The sequence below is a fragment of the Neofelis nebulosa genome, chromosome 3, assembly GCF_028018385.1.
Source record: "Neofelis nebulosa isolate mNeoNeb1 chromosome 3, mNeoNeb1.pri, whole genome shotgun sequence".
NCBI lineage: Eukaryota > Metazoa > Chordata > Mammalia > Carnivora > Felidae > Neofelis > Neofelis nebulosa.
In genome coordinates, this window is record NC_080784.1 from 139,668,945 (window position 1) to 139,690,907 (window position 21,963).

Here is a 21,963-nt window from a genome sequence, read left to right on the forward strand (position 1 = left end):
CTATGATAATAGATTGTACAAATTAGAACAAAAGTGTCAAAGGTGCATTTCAGTTGTATTTCAGCATAAGGAATCAACTAAACTTCAACTTGTCCCACCTTAATCTTGCTAAAAAAGGGGAGAGGGTGGATGGAAGAGTGATATTTCAATATATTCAATCAGTGGTGGAAGTCTTTTTTAAAATTTAAGTTGTTTATTTATATATTTATATAGACTTTTAAAGAGAAGTTTTAGGGGTGCCTGGGTGGCTCAGTGGGTTAAGTGTCTGACTTCTGCTCAGGTCATGATCTTGCGGTTGGTGAGTTTGAGCCCCGCGTCAGGCTCTGGGCTGACAGCTCAGAGCCTGGAGCCTGCTTTGATTCTGTGTCTCCCACTCTCTTCCCCTCCCCCACTCACGCTCTGTCTCTCTCTCTCTCTCTCAAAAATAAATAAACATTAAAAAAATTTTTTTAAATAAAGAGAAGTTTTAGGGTCATAGTAAAATTGAGTGGGAAGTATAGAGTTCTCACATACCCCTTATCCCCTCCCTACACCCCTCCCCCTCCCCAAAGCTCCCCATCAACAACCTGCACTAGAGTGGTACATTTGCTACAATGGATGACCCCACACTGACGCATCATTATCACCCAAAGTCCATAGTTTACATTAGGTTTCACTGTTGGTATTGTACATTCACTTGGTTTGGACAAATGTATACTGACATGTATTCACCATAATACAGTATCACACAGAATAGTTCCACTGCCCTTAAATTCCTGTGTTCCACCTATTCATGCCTCCCTTCTCCCTAAGCCCTGGCAACAATTGGTCTTTTTACTGTCTCCATAGCTTTGTCTTTTCCAGAATGTCACATAGTTGGAACCAAGTACTGGCTTTTCATATTGGCTTCTTTCACTCAGTAATATGTATTTTTTTTTAAAGTTTATTTATTTATTTCGAGAGAGACAGAGACAGATCGAGTGGGGGAGGGGCAGAGAGCTAGGGAGACAATCCCAGGCAGGCTCTGTGCTGTTAGCACAGAGCCGGGTGTGGGGCTCCACTCATGAAACCGTGAGATCATGACCTGAGCTGAAACCACGAATTGGACGCTTAACTGACTTGAGCCACCCAGGCGCCCCTCACTTAGTAATATGTATTTAAGTTTCCCACATATCTTTTCATGGTTTGATTTACTCATTTTTTTTTTTTTAGTGCTGAATAATAGTCAATTGTCTGGATGTACCACAGTTTATCCATTTACCCATGGAAAAACATCTTGGTTGCTTCCATGTTTTGGCAAGTATAAATAAAGCTGCTATAACATCTGTATGAAGACTTTTGTGTGGACATTACTTTTCAACTTATGTAAATAACAAAGGTGTGGTTGTTGGATCATATAGTAAGAGTATGTTTAGTTTTGTAAGAAACTGCCAAACTGTCTTCCAAAGTGACTGTAGCATTTTGCGTTCCCATCAGTAGTGAAGAAGCATTCCTACTGCTCTACTTCCTTGTCAGCATTGGTGTTGTCAGTGTTTTGAATTTTGGCCTTTCTATTTAAAAATTATTTTCATGTTTATTTATTAAAATTTTCTTTAACGTTTATTTAGTTTTGAGAGAGAGACAGAGCGCAAGCGGAGGAGGAGCACAGAGAGAGGGAGACACAGAATCTGAAGCAGGCTCTAGGCTCTGAGCTGTCAGTATAGGGCCCAATTTGGGGCTTGAACTCACGAACCATGAGATCATGACCTAAGCCGAAGTCGGAAGCTTAACCGACTGAGCCATCCAGGTGCCCCTAAAGTCTTTATTTTTAAAAGTAATTTCTACAACCAACATGGGGCTTTAGCCCACAACCCTGAGATCAAGAGTCACATCCTCTACAGACTGGGCTAGCCAGGCACTCCTTTAGCCCCTCCCCCCCTTTTTTTGAGAGAGAGAGAGCATGCGCATGTGCAAGTGAGAGTGGGGGGGAAGGGCAGAGGGAGAGGGAGAGAGAGAACCCTAAGCAGGCTCCACACCCAGCATCAAGCCTGACTCAAGGCTCCATCTTACAACTGTGAGACCATGACCTGAGCTAAAATCAAGACTTGGACACTTAACTGACTGAGCCACCTAGGCGACTCTGGCCCTTTTTTTTTTTTTTTTAAATTTTTTTTTTTTAATGTTTATTTATTTTTGAGACAGAGAGAGACAGAGCATGAACAGGGGAGGAGCAGAGAGAGAGGGAGACACAGAATCTGAAACAGGCTCCAGGCTCTGAGCTGTCAGCACAGAGCCCGATGCGGGGCTCGAACTCACGGACTGTGAGATCATGACCTGAGCCGAAGTCAGATGCTTAACCGACCAAGCCACCCAGGCGCCCCTCTGGCCCATTTTTAAATCAGGCTGTTTTATGTTATTGTTGAGTTTTCAGAGTTCTTTGTGTATTTTGGATAACAGATGTATCTTTTGCAAACATCTTCTCCCAGTCTGTGGCTTCTCATTCTCTTGACAATTTTTTGAAACAACCTTACAATCTGTCTCTTAATTGGTGTATTTAGATCATTAACTTTATTATTATTTTTTTTATAGAGTTTATTGTCAAGTTAGCAAACATACAGTGTATACAGTGTGCCTTTGGCTTTGGGAATAGATTCCTGTGATTTATCACTTATATATAACACCCCAGTGCTCATCTCAACAAGTGACCTCCTCAATGCCCATCACCCATTCCTCCTCCCCCTCGCCTCCACCCCTTCAACCCTCAGTTTGTTCTTTGTATTTAAGAGTCTCTTATGGTTTGCTTCCCTCTCTGTTTGTAACTACTTTTTTTTTCCTTCTCTTCCCCCACGGTCTTCTGTTAAGTTTCTCAAATTCCACATATGAGTGAAAACATGATATCTGTCTTTCTCTGACTTATTTCACTTAGCATGATACCCTCCAGTTCCATCCACTTTGTTGCAAATGGCAAGATTTCATTCTTTTTCATTGCTGAGTAGTATATATATATATATATATATATATATATATATATATATATACATATACATATACTACATCTTCTTTCTCCATTCATCAATGGACATTAATGGACATTTGGACTCTTTTCATAATCTGGCTATTGTTGATAGCACTGCTATAAACATTGGGGTACATGTGCCCCTATGAATCAGCACTCCTGTATCCTTTGGATAAATTCCTAGTAGTGCTATTGCTAGGTTGTAGGGTAATTCTATATTTAATTTTTGAGGAACCTCCACACTGTTTTCCAGAGTGGCTGCACCAGTTTGCAGTCTCACCAACAGTGCAAGAGGGTTCCCATTTTTCCACAACCTCACCAGCACCTGTTGTTTCCTGAGTTAATTTTAGTCACTCTGACCAGTGTGAGGTGGTATCTCAATGTGGTTTTGATTTATACTTCCCTGATGATGAGTGATGTTGAGCATCTTTGCCTGTATCTGTTAGCCATCTGGATGTTTTCTTTGGAAAAGTTAGACCATTAACTTTTAAAGTGATTATTGATATAGTTGGACTAATATCTACCATATTTGTTACTGTTTTCCATTCATTGTTCTTGTCCTTTGTTCCTATTTTATGTGGTCCACTTTATCCATGTTAACAAAAATGGTCATTCCAATGTAGCATTATATATAAAAAGCTACAGCTGCAGAATATTAAATAATAACTTATTGAACACTTAGTATGTGCCCGGTGCTGTTTTAAGCACTTCACACATATTAACTCATTTAATTTCCAAACCACCGTATAAGGTAGAGTACTTTTATCATCTTTTATTTTCTAAAGAAGAAAACAGAGACTGAGAGAAATTAATAAGGTAGTCAATGTTACACAGCTAGAAGCAAAACAAGGATTCAGACTCAAGTTCCAGAGATCAAGCCTTTACCCATTGTAGTAATGACCTTAGTTTTGTGAATTTAAAATGTATGCATAAACTTATATACATTATAAACATATAATGTATACAAAAATGTATACTTACATACATGTGCATACATTTATATTTATATGTATGTTTATACATATAAATAATTCTGGAAGGTTATACACTAAACTGTTAAGACTGCTCACCTCAGGGGGTTTGACTGAGATTGTAGGAGATACTTGTATTTTGCTTCATATACTTTTGTATTATTTTACTTTACTAATGAGCATTATTTTTTAAGCTTTATTTATTTTTGAGACACACAGAGAGAGAGAGAGAGAGAGAGAGAGAGAGAGAGAGAGAGAAGGAAAGAGACAGAGCGTAAGTGGGGGAGGAGCAGAGAGAGGGAGACACAGAATCTGAAGCAGGCTCCAGACTCTGAGCAGTCAGCACAGAGCCCGACGCAGGGCTCGAACTCATGAACTGCGAGATCATGACCTGAGCTGAAGTCAGATGCCCAACCAACTGAGCCACCCAGTTGCCCCAACTAATAAGCCTTATATTTTAAATTAAAAAAACCCCTGCTCGTTGGCAAGTGGTCAAATCCACCTTAGACAGAACTCTGATCTTGTTGGTTACTGGACCATGCAACTTACAATTGATGTTTTGTGAGGAGCTCACTAGGTAAATGTAGAAAAGAGGAGGTTGCTAGTTGAACTGTGTCCCCCAAAAGATATGTTCAATTCCTAACTCCAGGAACCTGTGAATGTTACTTTATCTGGAAATAAGGTCTTTGCAGATATAATCGACTTAAGATGAATGGTTAATTTTTTATTTTTCTTTTTGTTCCTTTTTTCTTTCTGTCCTTTTAAAAAATGTTTAAGTTTCTTAACCTAAGAGAATCATTTAAGATTTGTTAAGATAATGTATTTATAGTCCATTCATTGGCATTCAGATTATACACACACACACACACACACACACACACACACACATATTTAAATCTCTCAAAACATTTTTCTTTTGTTAATTATAGTATAAGAAATTCAACAACTTTTAAAAATTTTCTACAGATTTAATGCTTACCAGGTTAGTTTATAAATGTTAAAAAGAAATGTCTTTGATGTCAGATGTGTTACTGCTTAAAATATGCATATTTTCATATGGTAACTAGTTTTGGGGGAGCTCTGTCAATAATATATTTTGGCTGTGTAGAATATGCAGAATTCTTCATAAAAAATTTATGAATTTAATATAAAAGCATCTATCCTTAATTATTTTTTAGGCATTGTGGTAGACACACCCTATGGTGACCCCCAATGTATCACATCCTTGTAAACCGCCCCTCCCCACCCCCAAGTGTGACTTGCTTCTAATTAAGAGTAGCAAAGATGATGGGATGTCACTCTTGTGATTATGTCACATTATATAATATTTAGTAGACTGGAGTGAGAGAGATTCCTCTGCTGGTCTTGACAGGGAAGCAGCCATACTGAGGACAGCAACTGGCAAGGACCTGTTGTTGTCAGTTCCTAGGACCTGATGGTGTCCCCTGGTCAATAGCCAGTAAAAAGCTGCATCCCTGGCACAGCTGTAAGGAAATGAATTTTGCAACAGGCTCTGAATGAGCCTGGAAGCCAAATCTTCCCCAGAGCTCCTGGATGAGAACACAGCCTGGCTAACAAACTCACTGCAACTTTGTGTGAGACCCTGAGGAGAACTTGTTAAGTCCTGCCTGGATTCCTGACCCACAGAAGCTGGGAGATAATAAATGTGTGCTGTTTTAGGCTGCTGATTTGTACTGATTTGTTAAATACATAATTAGAAAACTAAAAAAGTTACACTGAGAATATTTTAATACGGAAAAGTTCATATACAGAGTGAACAGTATAATGCAGAGTGAACAATATAACTCATCCCTATGCACCCATCACCGAGTATCGACACATGGCCAATCTTGTTTCATCTATACTACTACCAATTACCTCTTCCCCAAATGTATTGTTTCAAAGCACATCCCAGACATTCTATCATTTTAATATGTAGATGCTTCAGTTTGTATCTCTAAAAGATATGGCCTCATTTTTCTTAAAAATAAAACTACAACATCATTATCATATCTATAAAAATGCCTTAATATCATCAAACATCCAGTTTGTAACAAATTTATTAAAAAAATCATAGTTGTTTTGTTTATTAACATTTGTTTTGCTGATCCAGGATCTAAAGTCCGCATTTAGTTGATATGCATAAGTTTCTTTTAATCTGTGGATTCTCCTTAACTTTTTCCCCATTGCAATTTATTTGTTGAAGAAATTTGATTATTTGTCTTGTAGAGTTTCTCATATTCTGGATTTTGCTGATTGGATTGCTGTGTATCATTTAATGTGGTCACTGATCTCTCTATTTCCTGTAAACTGGTAGTTAGATATAAAGGCTTGGTCCTATTCAGGTTTGATGTTTTGGGCAAGCCTACTTCAGATGTGTGCTATATACTACTTACTGTGTGACACCAAGAAACACATAACTGATGACTGATTGTCTCCCTTATTGTGACTTTAGGAATAATCAATGGATTTAGGTATTTAAAAAAAAATTTCTTTTTTCCATTTATTCACTTTTGAGAGACAGAGACAGAGCACAAGCGGGGGAGGGGCAGAGAGAGAGGGCGACACAGAATCTGAAGCAGGCTCCAGGTTCTGAGCTGTCAGCACAGAGCTGGATGTGGGGCTGGAACTCACAAACTGCAAGATCATGACCTGAGCCGAAGCTGGACGCTTAACTGACTGAGCCACCCAGGTGCCCCAATGGGTTTAGGTATTTTGAGTCAGTTTCATTTCATTTATTATGAATTTCCCCATCAGCGTTTCACCTAATTTTTTCAGTCATCAATGATCACTGCCTAGATCTATTATTACATTAGGGATTGTAAAATAGTGAAATTTATTACCTCTTCTTTGTTTATTAGCTGGCGTATTTCTATATTTGGTCTATATAAAGACCAAAAAAAAAAAACAAACAACAACCTTTTTCCCTATCAACTATTTGTTTTATCTGAAGTACAGTTTATATAAGAAAGTCAGAATAAATGGTTGAGCCTTTTATTTATTGGTTTTTGGAGTGATGAGGTGTATCCTTAGAATCTTCCAGAGCTGACTGATGAGGGATTATTCCCCCTCTTTGATAGTATCTAGGAACTCAAGGGAGTTTTAACATATATGATGTGTTACAATCCACTGCAGTTATTATTCTTTTTGATGTTCAGTTATTCCATTACTGACAAGTGTTAGCTACTTCAAGTTGGCTCCTAAAGTCTTTTGACAAGAGTACAGTGAACTTTGAAAGCTTCCTTTTTTCTGGTATGACAAAATGTTTCTGGCTTATATGTTTCCTGCCTGACATCAGCAATTAGGTCTTATTCTTTTTAGTGTAAAATGGTATTTAGAGACAATAATCTAGATGCTAAGGGGGCACACTGCTACTGGGTTGGTCATTATTTCTAATGTTTTTCAATAGACAGCCTAGGAAATACTTTTATTTTTTATTTTTATGATGTTTATTTATTTATTTTGAGAGAGAACAAGGAGCAGAGAGAGAGGGAGAGAGATAATTACAAATCACGAGGGGCCCGATCTCACAAACTGCGAGATCATGCCCCGAGCCAAAATTAAGAGTTGGTCACTCGACTGACTGAGCCACCCAGGTGCCCCATTATACTTTTTTTTAAAAGAGAAAAAAAGGGGCGCCTGGGTGGCGCAGTCGGTTAAGCGTCCGACTTCAGCCAGGTCACGATCTCGCGGTCCGTGAGTTCGAGCCCCACGTCAGGCTCTGGGCTGATGGCTCGGAGCCTGGAGCCTGTTTCCGATTCTGTGTCTCCCTCTCTCTCTGCCCCTCCCCCGTTCATGCTCTGTCTCTCTCTGTCCCAAAAAAAAAAAAAAAAAAAAAAAAAAATAAAAGAGAAAAAAGGATTGATATATTTTCAGTGAAAAAAATTTCAATATGTAACTTTCAATTAAAATTTTCAGTATTTAATTTTCTTTAAAATTTTTTTTTTTTTTTTTTTTTTTTTTATTTATTTTTTTGGGACAGAGAGAGACAGAGCATGAACGGGGGAGGGGCAGAGAGAGAGGGAGACACAGAATCAGAAACAGGCTCCAGGCTCCGAGCCATCAGCCCAGAGCCCGACGCGGGGCTCGATCTCACGGACCGCGAGATCGTGACCTGGCTGAAGTCGGACGCTTAACCGACTGCGCCACCCAGGCGCCCCTAAAATTTTTTTTTAATTTTCAAGTAAAATTTAGGATTATAAGGTTTTACTCAATTCTTTGACTTTATATTTGCAACTATTGCTGAAAACCTTGATTCCTAATGACATTAACTTGATTACTCAAAGTAATATATTTATATAAACCAATTTTAGAAGAGCAACACCAATGTCATTATTAACAATGGGACACTTGAAAATAAAAACTTTAATATTTATTTTTTAGTTCTTTTGTCATTAGGGTATAATCTCACTAGGAATATATAAATTGTTGTTTCTTAAAGTCGATTGAAATAAGTTTTCACTGTCTTTTAAGTCATCAACTCAATACACAATTAGGTTCTATGCTGACAGCTCAGAGCCAGGAGCCTCCTTTGGATTCTGTTTCCCTCTTTCTCTGCCCCTCATCCTCTGTCTCTTTCTCTCTCTCTTAAAAATAAATAAACATTAAAAAAAAAAACCTATTAGATTTTTTTTTGAGTTTTAGGGATTACTTTTTTAAAATAAAAAAATTGTTATGATAAGATATACAGAACAAAATTTACCACTGTAATGATTTAAAAATTTTTTTTTAAGTTTATTTATTTTGAGAGAGAGACAGCAAGAGTGAGCAGGGAGGGGCAGAGAGAGAGAGGGAGACAGAATCCCAAGCAGGCTCTGCACTGCCAGCTCAGAGCCTATGTGGGGCTTGAACCCACAAACCATGAAATCATGACCTGAACGGAAATCAAGAGTTCGATGCTTAACCCACTGAGTCACCCAGACGCCCCTACAATTGTAATGATTTTTAACTGTGCAGTTCAGTGGCATTAAGTATATTCACATTGTTGTGCAATTATCACCACCATCCATTTCCAGAACATTTTTCATCTTCCCAAACTGAAACTCTGTACCCCTTAAACACCAATTCCTCCTCTTCCTTTCCCCCCCAGGCTCTGGCAACTGTTGTTCTACTTTTTGTCCCTACAGATCTGACTTTAGGTACCTCATATAAATGGAATCACACAGTATTTGTCCTCTTGGGACTGTCTTATTTCACTCTAGGGACTATTTTTTAAAAATTTAATTTAATAGTATTCTATAATTATGTAAAATATTTACATGGTTCTGAAGTCAAATTTGCAAAACAAGTTTCATTCAGAAAGGCCTTGTTTCTATTCCTGCCCCTTATCCCTATGTAGGCAACCATTAAAATGTTTTTGATTTATCCTTTTCTTGCCCCCAATCTCCCTTTTTGTTTTTGACTATAAGCAAAAAAATAAATATGTTTGTATTTACTCCCTCTTTCTTAAATGGCTGCATATAAGATTGGTAAACAAATAATGGTATACCATATATACTTTATCTATCTTGCTTTATTCTCTTACCAATATATTGAGGATATCATTCCTTATCATTATATAAGAATAGAAATCCTCAGTTCTCATCTTTACAGCTCTTATCTCCTAATTCCAAACTGATTTTTCAGCTGTCATACAATGTTTAGGAGTACAGTTGGAGGTTACATACCATATACTTCCCTAATACTTGTTGAAAATCTGCAGCAACTGCATTTGAAGGAGAAAAATGTTCTTGTGACATCAAAGGATTTCTCAGAAAAGTGTCGCTAACCTAGGGACATTAATGGAAATGTTTAACCTGTGTAGATAATTTAACTGGAGAATTACAGAGCAAATGTTTATTTGAAGCAAAATCTGGCAGAAATGTGAAGTAAAAGAATATTGTATTTCCGCACCGTTTCTAGCTTTTTGGTGGGAGAGTGTCCTTTCTAATTAAAGATGCAGTATTTATGAAAACTGTGCTTGCTCAGTCTTCTCCACTGCTGCAGTACAGATCACAATCTCACGTAGTGAGACTGCAGATACCGCTTGGAGCCTTTCGTATGTCTGAGGACTTGAGGGGAAGAGCAGATGTTCACCTCTGGGAGACAAAGAAAGATGGATGGCCACGATATTTTCTAAATAAATGTGCCCTCCTGCTCCTACCCTCAAAGTCCACTCAACGATAACTAAACAATCCCAACTAAGTGTCATGATACTATCTTTCAAACCCTTATGGTTGTTAAAGGACATTGCAAAGTCTCAGGAAGGAATTCTTTCAATTGTTTGTACTTGATGTTGTATTCCCCAGAAGTAGTGGTAAAATTTATGTGGTTGGCAATTTGGTATCATCTGGTTTTGAAAAGGTGGTAAAGTTGGGATGTTTTGTCACAGTAGCAGAGAGAGAAAAAATTAGAGTATAGTCAGTTAAATGGCTAACAGTGTTTAGTATCTAGACTCTAGGGATTGTCAAGGCATATCTGAAGAGTGAATTACAGTTCTTATGATCCTTGATTCTATATGTGGTACAGTTTGAGCTGTATTAAAGCAAGATGGTACACTAAACAAATAAAATATATACATAATTCATGAATATGAATGGAAAATAACAATTAGTAACTATAGGATAGCTAATTTTTCCATGAATATTTTTTATTATAATATTGTTCTGAATTAAAAATTTGTGCATAAAATTAAAGATTAGTATCATTTACTTTTTTTTTTTTTAACATTTATTTATCTTTGAGAGACAGAGAGAGACAGAGCATGAGCAAGGGAGGGGCAGAGAGAGAGGGAGACACAGAATCCAAAGCAGGCTCTAGGCTCTCAGCTGTCAGCACAGAGCCTGATGTGGGGCTAGAACTCAAAAACTGTGAGATCATGACCTGAGCCGAAGTTGGACACTTAACCCACTGAGCCACCCAGGCGTGCCCTTTTTTAACATTTATTTTTGAGAGATAGAGACAGAGCATGAGGAAGGGAGGGGCAGAGAGAGAGGGAGAGTATCATTTACTTTTTTTTAAAGTTTACTTAGAGAGAGAGGGAGAGTGAAAGAGTGAGAGAGTGAGCAAGCTGGGGAGCAGCAGAGAGAGACAGGGAGAGAGAGAACCCCAAGCAGGCTCTGCACTGTCAGCATGGAGCCTGACACAGGGCTTGATCTCACAAACAGTGAGATCATGACCTGAGATGGAATCAATAGTCGGATGCTTAACTGACTAAGCCACCCAGGTGCTCTAGTATCATTTACTCTTTAAAATAAGAAACAAATGTAATATCTGGGCTATAAAACTACTCGAATAATGGGTTAGCCCTACTCTGTCTCTGAGACTGGCTTTTATAAAGTCTCCTTGGTGCTGGTTGGAGATCAAACTTGGGATGATAATCAGCAACAGCTGATATCTATTGAGAAGGCTAATTAACCTTTAAGAAATTTATAAAACCTCATGAATGTATGTAAGTACATATACGTACGTGTTGTATTTACCATATTTTATATTTTCTGACAATTTTCAGTTAAACTTCCCTAAAGATAGTACGTCTTGATTAAACAATTTTTTTCTTTTCATTTAACTCTTATAATTGATTCATATTTTCAACCAGAAGTGTCTTGTATATAATTACTTGTAAATTAAATACACATGCTATTGAAAAGGTATATTAAATATTAGTAAAGTTTAATTTCTCTTTTACAGAACAAGATAAACACAAGGAGAGAGCCTAATAGATCTGTGTGGATAGTCTTTGCAGACCTTGCTTTAGGGTCAAGGGAAGTGTGAAAACAGGGCAGATGAAGGATGGAGTCAAATCTCTGAAGGTAAAAAAAAAAAAAAAAAAAAAAAAAAAAAGAAATTTCTGAGGGTCGTTAATAGCTCTGCTTTCTAGACAAATCAGTGATCTGCTTTTGGTTAGTGACACTATTACTAACACAGTATAAAACAGAGACCTCATAATTTCAATAACTGAAAAAAATCCTTAAAGTAGTGTAAGAAGTTACTTACGTTTTTAAGAAACGCAGATGGTGTTATTGTATCCAAGGCATTGTCTGTGGCACATAGGTAAGTGATTCCCTCAATAAAGAGAGTATGGTAGACAAAGCTTTGAAAAGAATACATTCATTTACATGATAACACTGAAGACATTAAGTACCCTCACAAAGAATATAATTTTGTTTTCTTTTTTTTTTTTTTTTAATTTTTTTTTTTCAACGTTTTTATTTATTTTTGGGACAGAGAGAGACAGAGCATGAACGGGGGAGGGGCAGAGAGAGAGGGAGACACAGAATCGGAAACAGGCCCCAGGCTCCGAGCCATCAGCCCAGAGCCTGACGCGGGGCTCGAACTCACGGACTGCGAGATCGTGACCTGGCTGAAGTCGGACGCTTAACCGACTGCGCCACCCAGGCGCCCCTATAATTTTGTTTTCAAGCTCTCATTAGCAGTATACAAGCTATATAGATAACTTTTTACAATAAGAATTAGAAAATCTTTCAAATATGTGAAAAATTAAATTATATTAAATAGAAACTATAAAATTTGAATATGTATTTAATATTGTATCAGTAAAAATGAAATACAATAAAGAGAAAACTCTATATTTAAAATGACTTTGAATTAAAAAAAAATTTAATGTTTATTTTTGAGAGAGAGACAGAGACAGAGACAGAGCACGATGGGAGGAGGGGCAGAGAGAGAGAGGGAGACACCGAATCCGAAGCAGCCTCCAGGCTCTGAGCTGTTAGCACAGAACCAGAAGTGGGCTTGAATTCACGAACCATGAGATCATGACCTGAGCAGAAGTTGAATGCCCAAGGGACTGAGCCACTCAGGCACTCCTAAAGTGTCTTTGACAGAATCACTCATTCCAAGACTGAATCAAGATTCTCATCTTGATCAAATAGAAAATGCTATGTTCACTCATTTTTACTATCCCTCTCTATTTTTTAAAAAAAATTTTAACATTTATTTATTATTGAGAGAAAGAGACAGAACATGAGCATGGGAGGGGCAGAGAAAGGAGGAGACACAGAATATGAAGCAGGCGCCAGGCTCTGAGCTGTCAGCACAGAACCCGACCCGAGGATTGACCTCACAAACCGCAAGATCATGACCTGAGTCGAAGTCAGATGCTTAACTGACTGAACCACCCAGGTTCCCCGATCCCTCTATCTTTAGGTAGACATATTTAATTTTGGTATTTCCTGGCTTTCTATTATGATAGATTAGAATTTAAAAGTTGTAAACTGTTAATGCTAAATATTCTGAAGAACCAGATGAACTGGGGAGGGGAAATTAAACACCCCTATAGTGTGCAAAAGTGTATCTGAGCTGACCTTTTGTGCTTTCTCAGAGTCACATATTAGCAAGCTAGAAGACTCTTGGAAAGTACCTCTATCTTTACTGCCCAACAATCCAGAAAATTTAAAAACATGGCAACAAAAACAGTTGCTTGGTCCCTAGACTTTCATCAAGTCATTTTGAATACTCTATATTCAAATGGTTAACAGGCAACAGCCCTGGTCAAATGCTAAACTGGATATACACGAAAGTGATGAATCTTAGAAACAGGTAGAAAAGATAATCCCAGAGACAGCAAATGTAAGGCATGTGCCCTTTCAACGTAAATCCTTCATGTCTTATCATGAATATAATACGCTACATGTATATATATATCTGCTACAAATATTTTTAATGATGATATTGACTGATACATATAATCTCCACTTGGAAAATATTTTTATTTCTAAATTGGGAGGAGTCTTTGTGGAAAAAAAAGTTGCTAATTCTATCATCTCTCTGAAAGTTATATGTGTGATCTGAAGTAAATTGATATTGGATGTATGGGAGGAGATATTTTAATTTTATGCTTAGTATGTTATTACTGAGTAACATTCAGACACCATCTTTAGGGGCTCCTGCGTGGCTCAGTCAGTTAAGCGTCTGACTCTTAGTTTTGGCTCAGGTCATGATCTCATGTTGTGAGTTCAAGCCCCACGTGGGGCTCTGTGCTGAGACTGCAGAGTCTGTTTCTGATTCTCTCTCTCTCTCTCTGTCCCTTCCCTGCTCACACACACATACACTCTCTCTTTCAAAATAACAACAACAACAATAATAATAATAATAAAGATCACTTGTCTTAAAAAAAAAAAAAAAAGAAATCTTTAAAAGTTAAAAAACCCTGGGGCAGCTGGGTGGCTCCGTAGGTTAAGCATCTGACTTCGGCTCGGGTCATGATTTCACAGTTCATGAGTTTGAGCCCCATGTGGGGGTCTGTGCTGACAGCTCAGAGCCTGGAACCTGTTTTGGACTCTGTGTCTCTCTCTCTGCCCCTCCCCTGCTCATTCTCTCTCTGTGCCCCCCCCCCCCCCATAAACAAACATTAAAAAGGAAAAGAATTTTAAAAGTTAAAAAACCTTGATTACCTGATGTTTAAGATATACTGGTAACTAACAAAAGCAAGATGAGGAAAAGTGTGTATGATGTACTACCACTTATCTATCATTCTCATATTTTTTCCTAAGGGAAATGCACATATATATGCATGTGTCTCTTATAGGAAAAAAAGCAAAGAAAAAGAAAATGACAAACTAAAAACTTAGTCAAAATGGTTACCTGTATAGGGGGAGAGGGAGAACAGTGCAGAGAAGAAAGAATAAAAATTAGACTTTTTGCAGGAAACTTGTTTTCTCAATTTGATTTTGGAATCACATATATGTTTTGCCTAAAAATAAAATGCTATCAAATCAAACTTTAAGAGAGAAATGCTTAAAAATAAAAAACACAAAGACAAAAATGAACTTAACTTTGTATCAAGTAACCCAGACAAGAGATGATGGTGTGCTTCCTACGGTAATGGTGGAGGTGGTCAGGTTCTGGATATATTTGGAAGGTAAAGGCAACAGGATTTGCTGACAGGCTGGATTTGGATGTCAAAGAGACAAAAGTCGAGGATCAGAAAGGTTTCAGGCCTGAGGAACTGGAAAGGTGATATGTGGAAGACTGCAGGAGGAGGCTTGGTTTTGGACATAAGTTTGCAATGTCTATCAGATGTCCCACAGAGATGTGGAATAGGCAGCTGGATATATGAATCAGGAGTTCAGGAAGAGGTATTCAAAGGATTCAATTTAGAATACACAATATAGGTAAGTAAATTGTAGATGAGAAAAGTGTCTTTTTGAAATCGCACTGACTAAGAAGTGAAAACAAAATTAGAATATCACCATTTTACACAAGGAATATCAATGGCTGCTAGCATGACAAAAGGAGACAGAAGCAGACACATGTACCATCTCATGAAAAAAACACCTACAGTCTTGCCATAGGGATCAAGCCTGTGGATTCAGCTGCCTGAAACATGGGAAACTCTACACTCTACAGGTTCTTCAATGATAAATTGTAAGGAAAAGAAAGGGATGGAGAGGGAAAATATAGAGATTTAAAAGACACCAAAAGAAAAGAGCCGGCAGGATTAGGCACTCATGTTTGAGGTTGCCTATTTGGGTTGAGGCAATGAAGAAACAGGGTGAGTAACTGCTATAGAAGCTGGAACACTGGTTGGTTTGGGGGAGAGGGAGAAAGCTGTGGATGGGACAGGGCACATGGCCAAAAATATTCTGTATTTTTGGCTTGGGTGGTAGCTGCATTGGTGGGCAGGTTCCCTTGTAAAGCTTCATGAAGTTATCCTTTTGCTTGATGTGTTTTTTGTATTTTGTTTTATTTTACAGTATAAAGGTTAAAAGAAACCTACTCTTGAAAAAACCAATGGTGAGTCTAAAAATAATAGACGCTCTCTTACTCTCCACCTGTTCTTTCACTAGCAAAATGTTTTCAAGACTGGCTTAGGCCATACCATGTAATGTCCCAAGTATAGCTTAGAGTGGTCTTATTAAAGATTTTTCAAGTGGAAGTTTCCTTTTTTATTTGAGAAATATTTTGGGTATACTAAAGAAGTATGAAGAATAAGATAATGAGAACACTTTAGACCAACCATCTGCTTAAAATGTTACAGATACCATAATGTCCCATGTATACCCTTCCCCAACTTCGTTTTTCTCCCTTCCCTTTGCAGAGGTAACCACTATCTTGAATTTGGTGTTAATCATTTTCATCTGATCTTATACTTTTACATATAGACGTTCTCTCTTCTGAAGGTTCAATCAAGAGCATGTGCAACCAACATTTTTTTCTCATGTCATTATTATTGCTAAAAAGCAGACCTTTATTAGAATGTAACTTACCTTCCCATCTGCATTATGGTCTTTGGCTCGGCTCTAAGAAGCACCAGTCGAAGCACTGTTGCCGCTGCTTCCTAAAAATAAATTATCAGCGTTTACTTTGTGGACGATTGTAGTGTCTTTCATTATGCCTCCTCCTAAATTTACCAATGTTCTCACTGGTTTATTAAAGAACAAGTGTTCATGAGGAGAACTAGTGGGTAGTCATAATACATGGTGAAAGGCAAGTTATAAAATATTCATTTGAATATGAAGGAAAATATTAAAATTACACAAATATATGTTGTGTGGATACTTACATGTGCAAATGCAGGTTGCTTAGAGTTACAGCTTACATATGGCTTTAAGGCTGGGAAGCACTATCTAATCAAGTATCTTTTCAGTGTCACTGAAATATGTAAAAATGTTAATGGGTTAAAAGTATTCAGCTCTTATTCTCTGAATATCCTAAGCAGTCTTTCTTTAAAGATAAAAATTTTTATCCAATATTATTTACTGATCTCTTTTTATGAAAGAAATAATTGCCAAGATCCCTTATTATCTGTTTCTTGTAAGGCTCATTTTCTGGGGAAAAATGTGCAAGGTGTTAATGACGATCCAGAGTATTTTAAATATAGTTAATTGTATGGAGTCCTATTAATTTACTTTAGAAGTGTGAAAGGAACCTTAAAGTTACCTAGGAAGACTTGAATAGTCACATTCCTAATTAGCTTTTCCATTTCCACAAAATGACACTTGAAATAAAAACTTTTGGGGAGGGAAAAACTTATTATTAATAGTAGAAAGTAAAACGTGAAATTCTTGGTAGTGCTTGAACAATCCAGGCGGTATTGTCCAGGGGAAAGATTTCCTATGAAACACAAAAAATCAAGGGAATATATAAACTTTCAGTTACTATATTATCATTACTGGAACATTCTCCTAGCTTTCACCAAGTGTCCTTTTTAGGTTATATAAACAAGGAAATCATAGCAAAATCTGAAATAAAGTGAATGGCAACATGAGGCAGGAACACGACTGACAAAGTAGGCTCTAGCTCTATTTCTGGAATTACTGTGCTACACATCTTAAGAAAGTGACTTGTCTGGGTCTGTTTCCTCATGTGAAGAATGAAGGAATTGGGCAAGACGCTCTCTAGAGTCCTGTCCAGCTCCAGGACCCTATAACAGCAGCGGATTTGATCTCATAATTAAGCTTTGGTAGATACTAATACTTTTCTAATGAATGTAAAATATTTGTGACATTAATATTTAGCAGTGAGGAAAGACATGATAGACTGTTCCTTAAAGCTCCTTGTCACCCTTTTTCTTCCCCCTGGTCAGCTTTCTGCACAGCAGTCATGCCAAACCTTTAATCCTCTCCTCTAATTGCATACTGGTCCAGCCCATTCCACTGTCTTACTTTCCTGCATGCTTCACAAAGAGAGGCCTTTGGCCTTATGAATTGCTTCAGCTTTCTGTCTCTCTCCTTCCTTGTTTGTTTTTAAGTTTAGTTATTTTTGAGAGAGGGAGAGAGACAGAGAGAGCGATTAAAGGAGGGGCTGAGAGAAAGAGGGAGAGAGAGAGAGAATCCCAAGCAGGCTCTGCACTGTCAGTGTGGAGCCCAATGTGGGGCTTGAATCCATGAACTGTGAGATCATGACCTGAGCTGAAGTTGGATGCTTAACAGACTAAGCCACCTAGGTGCCTGTTTTTTGTTTTTTTTTTAAGGTTTATAGTTTTGACAGACACAGAGATTGCAAGCAGGGGAGGAGCAGAAAGAGAGGGAGAGAGAGAATCCCCAGCAGGCTCTGTGCTGCCAGTGCAGAGCCGTACTTAGCTCGAGCCCATGACCTGAACTGACATCAAGAGTCAAACGCTTAACATACTGAGCCACCCAGGTGCCCCAATTAGTTCTTTATGAGAACCTACTATATACTGTGGATCATACACTGCAAAGACAGAGATGACATTCCTTGTCTTGAAGGAATCTGATCAGAAAAAGAAGATTCCAATTCAGCCTGGTAAGTAGTTTCTTAAAGGTATGTAAATTAGCCTAGGCATAGAGAAGGCTTCAAGGAAGAATTGAGAAAAGTTTCAAAGTCCAGAAGAGGTTATATTACTAAAAAGTGGAGAAAAATGGGGTTCCAGGGAAAGGGAATGGAAGCTGCAAAGGGAGACCTTGGTGAGATCAGCATGAAGTTCAGGGTAGCCAGAGCACAGGTATATTCAGGAAGAGAAGGAGGCAGTCATGGAAAAGCCCTACCACGTAGGGCCCTGAATTCCAGGCTAAAGGAGTATGGGCTTTACTCTGAATGTAATCAGGTGCCACGAAATGATTTTAAGCAGAGGAGTGACTCATATTTGCTTTTTTTTTTTTTTTTTAATTTTTTTTTTTAACGTTTATTTATTTTTGAGACAGAGAGAGACAGAGCACGAATGGGGGAGGGTCAGAGAGAGGGAGACATAGAATCCGAAACAGGCTCCAGGCTCTGAGCTGTCAGCGCAGAGCCCGATGCGGGGCTCGAACTCACGGACCGTGAGATCATGACCTGAGCCGAAGTCGGCCGCTTAACCGACTGAGCCACCCAGGCGCCCCTCATATTTGCTTTTTAGGAACAATCACTTGAGTAGCAGTGTGGAGGCCAGTTCTGAGAAGGATAAGGCTAAAGTCTGAGAGATCATGCCTAAGAGGTATTTTTTTTTCTTTTTAAAAAATTTTATTTATTTATTTATTTATTTATTTATTTATTTATTTACACAGAGGGTGCAAGTGAGCAATGGGCAGAGAGGGAGAGAGGGAAATTGAGAGAGAGAGAGAGAGAGAGAAAGCAGGGTTCACCCAAAGCAGGGCTCAAGTTTGTCCGATGCGGGAATCAAACTCACAAACTGTGAGATCATGACCTGAGCCGAAGTCAGATGCTTAACCGACTGAGCCACCCAGGCACCCAAGAAGCATTTTCAATAACCCTGGTATCAGGGCCTAGAAGGTTCAGAAGCAAGGATTTGGTTTTAAGACATATACTGGAGATAGAACTAATAGAACACAATGACAAATGAACAAATGTAAAAGTGAAGAATGGGCAGTTGAAGAGGACTCCCCAGTTGCCAGCTTGAATGGCTCAGTAGAACTACTCAGCAAGGTGAGAAACAGATGAGGAGGAATCTTCTAGGAAAGATTATTAGCTCTGGACATGGTATGTTTGAATGTCTATTGGGCAATGTAACTGTCGAGAGAGATCACTATGGAAGTGGACTTGGCAGTGGTCAAGGTAAAGGTGTCTACGGGTGTGAATGAATGTGTCACGTTAAAAGAGGATGGAAGTAAGAACAACATAGCACTTCAGGGACTGGTAAAGAGGAGAGCCAGGAAGGAGACCAAGTTCTCTGTCTCTATATTCAGACTCCTCCATTCCCTGAGAGAAAGAAGACATTCCTCTGTCCCAAGACTCACATCTCCACTGCTATGCTGGATTCCATTCCGTTGAGCTCCTTCAGGGCTTACCGTACTAACAACCTCCTCCTCTCTTAGATCTTCAACCTTTTCTCCTTCCCATTAGCCTACACACATTGAGAATCTTCCCTGTTTTGAAACATGAGGCCCCTTCCTGGATCACACTTCCTCAGCTTTCACTCTATCTCCCTCCCTTTCTAAATTCTCATAAAGACGGTCTAACTACACTCACCCTACTTCCTCATCTCCCAATCAGTTGGCCCAAAGCAGCCTGGCTTCCGCCTCTACCACTTCTTCCAAACCGCTAACTATGTGGTCACCAATCACCTGCTGATTGTAGAGTTCTAGGAGTACCTTTTAGATCTTGTTCAACTTCTTTGGGGTATAAAACATTCTTGTAACTCTCTTCCCTTGGCTTTCAGGACACCACTGCCCTCATTTGGTGTCCCACTTCTCTATTTTGCTCCTGAACAGTGTTCTGCCTTTTGGTTCTTTTCTCTCCTCACTCCCATACTTTTCTTTTCCACCCCCTTCTATCCTCAACTGTTAGCCCTGACCCTCTGAGGGCTACCCTATTGGACATTCTTCGACTTAAATCTTTTTGGAATAAGGTGGATAAGGAAGTACATAAATAGATTGGCGTCTTCTAACAGGCAACAAAATCCAACCTGTCTCAAACTGTACTCTCCTCTCCTACATTCCCTCTGACTTCCTCCCTCACAATCCTGCTCCTCCATCTGTAGTTTCAATCTTGTTTAATGCCACCTAAGAAAAAAATTTAACGAATCATCACATTGTACACCTTAAATTTACACACTGTCATACGTGAATTATGTCTCAGTAATTGTGGGGGGAAATATTAAAAAAAAAAAAAACAAAGAAAAAAATGGAGAATCACCTTGGCATGACCCTATTCCCTTAGTTTTACAAAGTCTCTAGGATCTGCCCCCTCCTTCCCATTTGCACTGTCATTCGCCCTTACCTCAGGCCCTTAAAACTCCTAGAGAACAATACCATCCTAACTGGTTCTTTCCCCTTCAATCCACCTTCCATATTGTAACTAGACCAAATTTTGTGGAAGATGAATCAGATCCTGCTATTCATGAATTTAATTGCTCAACAGGTTCCCCTGCGATAAGAAAACAAACTAAATATAGGACTCTTCCTTAACTAACCTCTGCCGGCTTTCTTGACCTCATCTTTAGCCCTTACATACTGTGACCCTGTGCTCTAGCCACACTGAGGTTCTTGAGGTTCCCCCAACACACTATGCTGTTCCCTCTGAATGCAGGAGTCCCCATTTCCCTTTCCCGTCCCAGGCTAACACTAACTCTCAGAAGGCTTCTACGCCAAGCACCCTAATATCACCTCCGCTGTGGTCAGCAAGCGGCCACCCATCCTGAGTGCTACAGACGCAATCCCGACCTATCTCCGCTGGCAGACTTTTTACACTGTAGGACAAACTGTATATAGCCCATGGTCATAAAGAGACAACGAGCTTATCAATGGGCAACTCCGGGTCCCGTTTTCTCTTCAAATAACACCTTTACCAAATAACACATGTTCAATATGTGTGTTATGAACTGCAAGTCATTTCTCCGCAGGGGAGAGAAAATCTTTTTAAGGGTCTCCGGAATTGCAGCAGCACGTGGCTACTCATCACGGCCAAATGGGTCGCGCGCACCACCAACCCCAACCCCCAGGCGGCGCACGTGTGGCTCCGCAGTTCGGAAGCGCGCCGGCGCTCGCCCGGGATTCACCGCCTCCCAGAAGCAGGCCTTTCTCGGGGCGGTGCCTCTCGTCCCCAGTGCCGGCTCCCAGCCGCCCGGCAGCGCAGCGTCCTGAGGGGCGGACCCGGCAGGCGCCACCCTTGAAGTGCGGAACCTGCCAAGGCGGAGGTCCGGACCCAGGGGTACCTGATAGGAGCCGCCGGTCAGGGACAGCTCCGCTAGGACCGCTCGGCCATTAGCAATACAGCTGTAGGTGATCGTCATGGCGGGCGGGCCAGTTAAAAAAAAAAGCTCCCGCCGCACCTAACCGCCCGACACAGCCTCGGGGCCGTACCTGGGATGGGGATCCGGGCGGTGCTTGCGCAGGCGCGAGGAGCGATCGATTGGCGAGGAGGGTGGCGGGGCCGTCCCTGGTCTGGGCAGAGCCTATGAGGAGACGGGGGCGGGGTTTCGTAAAAAGCGGGCTTTGGGTGAGTGAAAAGTTTCTCCTTCGTCGTTATCCTCAACATCTTTTGGTGAGAGCCAGTTTACTTCACAGTACTTACCTACCTATGATTCATTCACAGTCTACGACGTGTAAAGTATAGCCCTTGACTTAAAATACACCAACTCAGCAAGTATTTGTTGAAACCCCACAGTGCAGGCCCTGG

The 21,963-nt window shown here is 39.5% G+C and overlaps 1 protein-coding gene across 4 annotated transcripts in view; it reads right to left on the reverse strand.

Moving 5' to 3' along the window:
• LOC131507391 (vesicle-associated membrane protein 8-like) overlaps window positions 1-21,645 on the reverse strand; it is a 33,406-nt gene extending 11,761 nt beyond the window's left edge. For 2 of the 4 annotated variants that reach the window (XM_058722114.1, XM_058722113.1), the window contains exons 1-4: window positions 21,500-21,645; window positions 16,155-16,225; window positions 11,920-12,016; window positions 9,612-9,713 (exon numbers count right to left, since the gene is read on the reverse strand). In XM_058722114.1, the coding sequence (XP_058578097.1) occupies window positions 9,612-9,713; window positions 11,920-12,016; window positions 16,155-16,225; window positions 21,500-21,577 (348 nt within the window). In that variant the 5' untranslated portion in view covers window positions 21,578-21,645. The remainder of the gene's footprint in view (window positions 1-9,611; window positions 9,714-11,919; window positions 12,017-16,154; window positions 16,226-21,499) is intronic. The other 2 variants (XM_058722112.1, XM_058722115.1) reach the window with 2 other exon arrangements.
• Between the last annotated feature and the right edge of the window lie 318 nt (window positions 21,646-21,963).